At 39.0% G+C, this 8,647-nt stretch overlaps 2 protein-coding genes across 4 annotated transcripts; both read right to left on the reverse strand.

The window, feature by feature from the left end:
- Nucleotides 1-2,585, reverse strand: LOC132186779 (Subtilase family protein). Its single transcript, XM_059600841.2, has one exon. It carries the CDS (start codon nt 2,454-2,456, stop codon nt 144-146), a length of 2,313 nt encoding a protein of 770 aa, XP_059456824.1. The 5' UTR covers nt 2,457-2,585; the 3' UTR covers nt 1-143.
- A 360-nt stretch (nt 2,586-2,945) lies between these two features.
- LOC132188813 (guanine nucleotide-binding protein subunit gamma 3-like) lies at nt 2,946-6,622 on the reverse strand. Of its 3 annotated transcripts, none has more exons than XM_059603363.2 (5): nt 6,445-6,622; nt 3,948-4,000; nt 3,509-3,553; nt 3,394-3,426; nt 2,946-3,255 (listed from the first exon to the last, which is right to left on the reverse strand). In XM_059603363.2, exons 1-5 carry the CDS (start codon nt 6,550-6,552, stop codon nt 3,051-3,053), a joined length of 444 nt encoding a protein of 147 aa, XP_059459346.2. In that variant the 5' UTR covers nt 6,553-6,622; the 3' UTR covers nt 2,946-3,050. The 3 variants fall into 3 exon arrangements, with proteins under 3 accessions (XP_059459346.2, XP_059459349.1, XP_059459347.1); XM_059603366.2 differs by having other exon boundaries at nt 2,946-3,272; XM_059603364.2 differs by having other exon boundaries at nt 3,377-3,426.
- Nucleotides 6,623-8,647: the final 2,025 nt, after the last annotated feature.

The following is an 8,647-nucleotide window of genomic DNA, read 5'->3' on the forward strand; positions in this document are numbered from 1 at the left end:
TAAAATGAAAGGCAAGCCAAGAATCTTCCATTTTGTTTATGTACATGAGGCTGATAAATTTTACAAATATAATAGAAAACCAAGAGCATGAGCAGGAATTATGGCTAAACAAGCGCCCACACACCCAAAACCTCCAATCCATCTCACATGGAAGCTGCGAACCCACTGGTCCACCTCACAGCAATCGGGCTCCTCACAATGTGAGTTCCATCGCTCCACTCAATTGACCCAAATGCATCAACACCACCGCCGGCGGCGGCGAATTTAATCTCATATGTTTGGGTCGGATTTTCTGCGTCGAACACTAGTTTACTCGGCGAAACACTGATTTCGACACCCGCAGGAGCATTCACTTTCACCTCATAAACCGCATCAACCGAACTTCCAACGTTTGTTACAGCTCTCTTGTACTTTACCAAATTTTGGTCGGGGTTGAAAACCACCGAGAATGATGGGTAATTCAAATCGCCTGGAGTGGCTAATTTTCTTGCGCATATATCCGATCCAATCTTCTCCCCCACGAAAACTGCAAGGCGCTTGGGATCATACCCAATGCCACAAAGGAATGCAACATAGTCGTCCACATTCGTGTCGTACACCAACCCAGGATTAAGAGCTCCGTTCGGATCAACATGACCCGCCCCGTGAATGAACGGCGTTGATTCTTTCCCGGTAGCAAGATCTCCGATGTTTTTCCCCGAATTGTCCACATTATAAGCCGTGGTCATTATCGCCGATTTGATCGCAGCGGTTGACCAGCTCGGAAAAGCCTGACGAAGCAAGGCGGCGATGCCGCTAACATGAGGGCAAGACATGGAAGTACCCGAAATTATATTGAACTCCACGCGCCTGGGGTCAATGTCCAAGTCGGTTGGACCTGTGAAGCCAGTCCAGCCAGCCAAAATGTTAACTCCCGGAGCTATAACATCGGGCTTGAGAATCTCCGCTGTCAGATGGTTCGGACCGCGGCTCGAAAAGGCTGCAACCTTCGGAGCCGAGGGTGCAGTCCCAACCACCGTTCCGCGGAACACAATCGTAGCAGTTGGGAATTGGCCCAATCTCATGTAATCCTTTATCTGATCACCGGCAATCTGACCCACCATAGTCGCCGGTACAAGATGCGAATCAGCTATGAGCTCTTCGCCGCTGTCGGCGGTATTAGAGAGAATCATTCCGAGACCACCGGCGAGCTTCACCGCGCTTCCTTTCTCAACCCTCGCGTTTCCCCCGCGATCGCACACGACGATTTTTCCGGTGACTTTCGAAGATTCAAGCCTCCCCATATAGCAATACCTACTTCCACAGTCGCCGGCATAGATCAATGGAAGCTTGAAATCAACAAGAGGGTCACCTGAGTACAGCGACACGCCGCCGAAAACTCTGCCATCGCCGAGAACCACATCGGCCGGAAACTCTCGGTCGATGGTAGAAGCACCGACTGTCAGAATCCAAGGAGCAATGTTCACGGCCGTATATGGGCCAGGGCCAGAGTTTCCTGCTGAGCACGAAACGAGAACGCCATGCTGCGCTGCACCGAACGACCCGATCGCTATTGAGTCGAGATCGTACGGAGGAGCCCAACCGGTTGCTCCCACGGAAAGAGAGATTACGTGAACCCCATCGGCGATGGCTTGGTCCATGGCGGCGAGTATATCGGAATCGTAACAGCCCGTAGTCCAGCAGATCTTGTAGGCGGCTATTCGGGCTTTGGTGGCCATGCCTCTGGCTTCACCGTGAGCGTAAATTTCATAGAAGCTAGCATTAGAGACCGCAGATCCCGCGGCCGTCGACGCCGTGTGAGTGCCATGGCCTTCGGTGTCTCTCGGAGACTTCGATTCCACCGACTCATCCATGGGTCTCTCCAAGAAAGATTCGTATCCTTTGTGAAAAGCTCTCGCGCCGATGATCTTTCGGTTACAAGCGGAGGCTGGGAAGTCGTGCCCTGTCTCGCAGACGCCTTTCCAACCGGTCGGCACGGAGGACAGGCCCGTGTCTGAGAAACTCAGGCGTTCCGGCCATATTCCGGTGTCGAGAACTCCGATTATGACGTCCTCTGCATACTCCGAGTTCGGCCAGATACCGGAATTGTCGGCCAGGCCTAGGAAATGAGGCGTGCGAGTCGTGTGGAGCTGACGCGCTTGATCGGGTATGACGGAGAGAACGCCAGGCACGCGGCCCAGCTGGACCGCTTGAGTCGGCGTGAGGCGGACCGAAAAACCATTGACGGCGCGGTCGTAGGAGTAGAGGATCTTCTTGGTGGCGGTGCCGTGAGGGGAGGGAGGGAGGGATCGGAGGATGGAGGCGTACCAGTGGTGGTGGGAGGTGAATAGCGAGGGCTTCTGTGATTTCGACACGTGGACGATGAAGGTCTCGGGACGCTCCGATGAAAGCGTAAGGGGGACGATGACGGTGACGACGAGACAGAGGTAGAGAAAGATTGAGAAGGAAAAAGCCATATCTGTTTTCTCTTCTTTCCAGAGAGACTGGAGAGGCGGAAGTGTTATGTGAATCCTTAGATTCTTCTGAGGATAAACGAGGAAGCTGAAGGGAAATGGCAGGAGGATATCCAATGGGAGACTAATGGGTCCATGTTAATATATATTATATGTTTCTTTTCTTGTATGATTTCATTTATGAATTATGAATAGAGGGAAAAAGGACCTACATCACTCAGCCACCAATGAGTGGAAGACACGTAGAGCTTTGGTGCAGAAAAGGTCTTTGGGGATCAATTGGTCCATACTCCACACCACAAGAAGATAAGATTGGTATGACCATTATATCAATATTATAGAATATAAATATAATTTCTAATAAAATATCCCTCAACAAGTTGTCCACCTGAGTGTGACCCGAAAAGAAAAATGAAGCTGAAATTGAATCACACAGCGTGCACCTTTTGTTTAACCCTCCACAACACAAGTTGTGTAGATGAGCATTGCGTGCAGTGCACCTTTTGTTTAAATGAATGCCCCATCCATATACCAACAAAGGCCATAAACTAAAAATATATTATTTAGGTTCTCACAGAACTAGACCAAATACTTAGCTTAATTTGTCCTTTTTACACGAATGCATTTTGAAACAGCAGCAGGAAGTAGCGTAGGTGGGCATGAAGAGTCTAGGAAATTCCAAAACTTTTGCCAACTCTTCTTCTTTGAGCACCTGCAGCTGGTGCAGCACTTTGGCATTTCTAGATGAATTGCGCAGCCGCTACAGCACAAAATCCATGGGAGATTCACACCAAATCTGGCCCTGCTCCATCACCAATACTATAAATAAATTACATGGTTTGTTTTTGTAGAAGAATAATTTCTTATTGAATAAATTCTTTTGCCTGTATAAGAGATTTCACAAAGTAGAAGGAAGAGAAGACCATGGAAATTACGGTACCAGGAACGATGGGACTTATGCATCTCCTGATTCCTGTTTGAGAGAGGGATGATGAAAGTTTAGAAATGTCATAATTATATTAAGGTAAAGAAAGCTTAATGATCAAGAGTCATACGTTGTTATAAAAGGATCTGGTTTGGCCCCTACAAAGGTTTCAAGCCTGTCAATATATAGAAAGTTAAAAGAGGCCAAACAGGATGATAGTGTGCAACAACAAATGCATGAATAATGGTGCAACACTAAGGCTTCGTTTGGCTCGTATGGAAAATGAGCTGATGACGGAAAATTGTTGGCGAAATCCGACAAACCCAAGCGATGGTCCAGCGAGTTGTGAAGAAAAAACTCAAATTCGGAAAAGGTTTACAAAATTTAAAAACGAAAACCATTTTTCAAATTTGTTTAACTATTATTTTGGGTCGTACCAAACACCAGGAAATATTTTCAACAAATGTTTTATCCCAAAAAAATCAGAGCCCAAGTGCATAGATAATAAGCATAATATGATGACAAAACCAAGCATACTCTGTGCAAGTCAATAAAGAATCCAGACATACTCTTTGCAGCTCCTGGAAGAAGGTTGAAGGCCTTCGAGTGATTTTAACTCCTCCTGCTTCCTAATGAAATCTATGGTAAGCATATATAATGACAGCTTTAATAATATATAGGAAAAGTCCACATAATCCCCTCAAATTACTACTCAATTGACAATGTTCCTTCCAAACTTTCAATTGTGACAATGTTCCTTCCAAACTACCAATAATTGTCAATATTTTTCCAATGACGAAATTACCCTCGGTAAAATAAAAAAAAAAAAAAACTAAAACTTCTAGAAAAAACCTAAAACTAACAAAAAAAAAATCCAAACGTTGGCCAATTTTTTTTAAAAAATCAATTTTATAAGAAAAAAATTTAAAAAATTTCGATTTTTTTTTATTTTTATTTTTTTTTATAATTTTATTTAAATAAAAATTTACGTGTAAACAAAATAAAATTTTTCGTTTAATAAAATGAAATTTTTGTTTTTTAAAACTAAATAAAAAAATAGTTTTTTTTTTAAATAAAAATTTCCGTTTTTTTTAAAAATATTATTTTTAAATTAAAATTTTTCGTTTTTAAAAAAATCAATTTTTTTTTTTGAATTTATAGGGGTATTTTTGTCTTATTGTGAAATCTATAGGGGCATTTTTGTCTTATTGCTAGTCTTGGGGTGGGGGGGGGGGGGGGAGGGGGGACATTGACAATGTTTTGGTAGTTTAGAGAAGACATTGTCACAATTGAAAATTTGGAGGGGACATTATCAATTGAGTGGTAGTTTGAGGGGGGTATGTGAACTTTACCTATAATATATATATGGGTTAAATTCACTTTACTCTCCTGAAGTTTCAGGAGTTTTTCAATTCGATTTAAGGAAAAAAAAAATGTCAAAAATAAGTTGAAAACATATTTAAATAGCCGATTAGCTAACAATTCAACTAATGCTTACAAGAGGCAACACACTGTACATTTGTGCCCAAAATGCATTCTTATTGTATTGGAACAGTATAATGCTAAATATTATATTTTTATTATACAATTATTCAACAATATTGACATGGCATTCCAAATCAACCATTAGAATCTGTTAGACTCACATGTAGGTTTTACAAATTCAATGATGAATTTGTTCATCTTTGGTACGGAGATGGATAAGAGATAAGTAAAATAAAAACCAAACATTTTTCCTAATTTAAGAATTAATTAGAAGTGTCACGTTAGCCTTGTTAAATGAATGTTTGATAGAAATATAGTATTTAGCATTTCTCATTGGAATATGCAAGTATGAAGAGTCATATATACCTCAAAGCAAAATCTGTTTATTCATCAAATTATAATTTGTTTTCCGTGGAATACACAAAAAAAAAAAAAAAAAAAAAGGCTTAAATAGACACTAACAAAAACCATAACCCTAATTTTACTATCTTTGGGCCAAGCCCATTTATTAAATTACAAAATCACACAACTCTTAAAATTAAAATTAAATACCAATAACCCAATTAAATAATAAAAAACTTGAATAAAACTAAAAGACCCCATTATTATTATTATTATTATTATAGGTAATATTCTGTTAGACTTGGTTAGTATATGAAGTGGATATTAGTTTCTATAACAGATAAAATCAAGTAATTGATTCAGATTTCACTCTTTTTGCATCAGAAAAAAGATACAGAAAAAGACAGCATTCAATTTGTTGAATGAATGGCTTGTATACATAGATGGATGGTAATGACAGAAATCTATTTTTCTATAATAAATGCATTAAGAATGAAATCACCAAGGAATATTTAGCAAGTTCTATAGTCCAGAAAAAGAAGTTGTAGCTTTGTAGAAAGTCAAACTCCTATTTCCTAAATAAATGTTTCTCCTACAGATTGAATTACAGCTAGAATAACATGGGTGAGGTGGTATATTGAGGCTCTACGATTCCACTTACAAATTCCAACTGCAATCTCAGTTATTTATTGGCCGAATATAATAAATACATGTCAAAAACAAATTATAATATATTTTTGTCTTTGATAACAATAAAACACTATGAACACTCTGTTAAACATGCGTCTCAAATGGTAGTTTTATCCTCATACTTCATGAAATGAAGGTTACTAATTCGAATCCCTTTTCCTTTTCGGGTGTGGACATGTCAAAAAAAAAAAAAAAAAAAAAAACAGTGGAATATGCCAAGGTCAGATTAAATCTGACATATATTTGCATTGCCCCCTTTGAATCAAACTCCACACTAAACCTAACATGTATGGAATCAAAGTCAGCTATTCCACTGTTCTCTGACTAATTAAAATGTAAAAACCCAGAACTCGATAATTAAAAGGTAACCTTTTATGTCTAAAAACAAAGAGAAAAGAACATTTTATGTCAATCGTACAAAAGTTTCAAGTTACTTGAAAATTCATACCCGACATTTTCTAGGCCACCCCACGTACGTAGCATTATAATTATAAATCTATAATGCAGATAATAAAGCCTGAAAGAAAATTCAAAAATAAAAAAGCTGACCTGAAGCAAACCAATCTCTCTTTCCAAGACCTGAACCTTGAGCATTTGCCTTCGCTTCCCAAACGAATCTAAACGCCCATACGGCCGCGGCGGCGACTTTGGATTCATTGTCTCGACCGCTGAAGAACCAAATTAATGACGACGAAGAGTGACACCACCCTGCACAGAGCTCCTTATAATGGTGATGCTAACAACGTCGTTAGTTCAAGAGAGAGAGAGAGAGAGAGAGAGACGCCGAACCATTTTGTTTTTATTTAATTCTGTTTGTACAGAAAGGGCAAAGACAAAAGACAAGACCTTACAGGAAGGTGAGTTTCCTCGAGATTGCCAAAAGACAAGACCTTACAAGCGACGAATGCGCTCCCTACGCACCCCTTTGCTGACGTTTGAACTGTCGGAGGAGGAGCATGTCCCGTTATGGATATTGTTATTGTTATAGAAGAGAAAGACAAATCCAATCAATCAACATCTCTCATCACAGTTGACTCCATCGTGCATCATCACGACACCACATTTCCACGTGTTGTTCTGCGCATACAGCACACGAATTAGCTCACAGAAAGAAAGAGCAAACGCTCCCGAACGAATTATATCAGATTATCTTTTTCTTTCACTAGAAAAAGAAAAGATCTGGGTCTTCATGAAACTCTTGCCTGAAGCAGAGAAGACCACCTCGTTGAACATATACATTATACATATATAGCCGTAAGTATTCAAAAACAGAAGACATAGTAACAAAAGGGGTTGTTGTTATTTCAAGTTTTGGATATGAACAGTTGAAGAATTTACAGAACAAAGAAGCCCAACACATGGAGACACCAAATATAAAAAGCAAGCAAATTGCATTGATAGTTCTCTGTTCTAAAGAAAGAAAAATCAAATAGAGGTAACTAATAAGGCCCGCTAACCTTTTTTTTTTTTTTTAATGGTGATACAAAACATTATAGGTATCTAGGCCCACTAAAGCCCAATGAGGCCTGCAACATCGCAGGCCCATAAAACGTGGTGGAGTTGGGAATTGATTTTAGTAAAGACAACATTAAAATAATAAAATAATATTTTTATTTTCTTATGTATCATATTTGTCGAGGCCTAAACAAAGAATCCACCGTGAATGAAAAGCCCATGGCTTATTAAGCGCATTAAAAACAAGCCCCCAAAACCTAGCATTGTCCCAGGTCCACATCAAATCAGATAATTGGGCACAAGATCGTGATACATCCAAAGTCTAGATACATCCAAACCTCTCTAGAGATTATTGTGAGAGAAATATCCTCTCAACAAACTCAATCCTTGATCCTCTCAACAAACTGAAATCCCACCTTCCAAAGGTGGTTACCTGAGGAAAGCTGCAGGACTCTCACTCTCAAGCTCCATCTATAGAAGGATATCTATCGGTTAAAATCACTCCCATAGATCAAGGGGTCGACTAAGAGTACCACAGCGGCTCACCCACTGACAACTTCTATAAAAGTAGGAGCCTGTTGTACAAATTTATTTAACTCGCAAGTGCACAAATCAATTGTAATTAATGGATTGCAAGTGCGAGGTCGAACCCACAGGGAATTGTATTCTTGAAAGCAATGTTAAATCTAAATTAATTAAACCCTAATCTAGTTTCAAATTTTTAAGAGATTTTTTTTGTTCGAATAAAAAAACAAAAGCACAAGCAATTTGAAGTAATTGAAATGTTATGACGAAACACTAAGGTTTCGGAATCCGCACTTATAAATTCATAACAACATAATTTCATGATTTATAATATTTCTCAAAGTTCTCACATATAAATCTTAAGTTTGTTTTACTATTGCTTCAAAGAATTAATAAAAAGATCCCATGTATCCATTCATAACCCAAATCACAAAAGAAATCCAATATTCAATCAAATCATTAACTGTATCCGTAAATCACAAGAAAATATCAAATCTTTATCAAATCATCAATTGTATCTAGAAAATAAATCACAAGGGAAATCCAATTTTTAACAAAGAAAACCAAGCAATCAATTGTATTAAATAATCTTAAATCATCAAGTGTATCCTTGAATCACAAAAGATATCCAAAAATTATTCAATCCAATTGATTAGAAGTAAAACAATAGAGTAATGAAACCATTAAATTGGGAAACGTTAAATACATGAAACAAAGTTGCTAATTATAAGTGAGGCTTTATCTTCAACATTAGTTGAATGTTTAGCCTCTC

Source organism: Corylus avellana, chromosome 6 (assembly GCF_965113065.1).
Source record: "Corylus avellana chromosome 6, dhCorAvel1.hap1.2, whole genome shotgun sequence".
Taxonomy (NCBI): domain Eukaryota; kingdom Viridiplantae; phylum Streptophyta; class Magnoliopsida; order Fagales; family Betulaceae; genus Corylus; species Corylus avellana.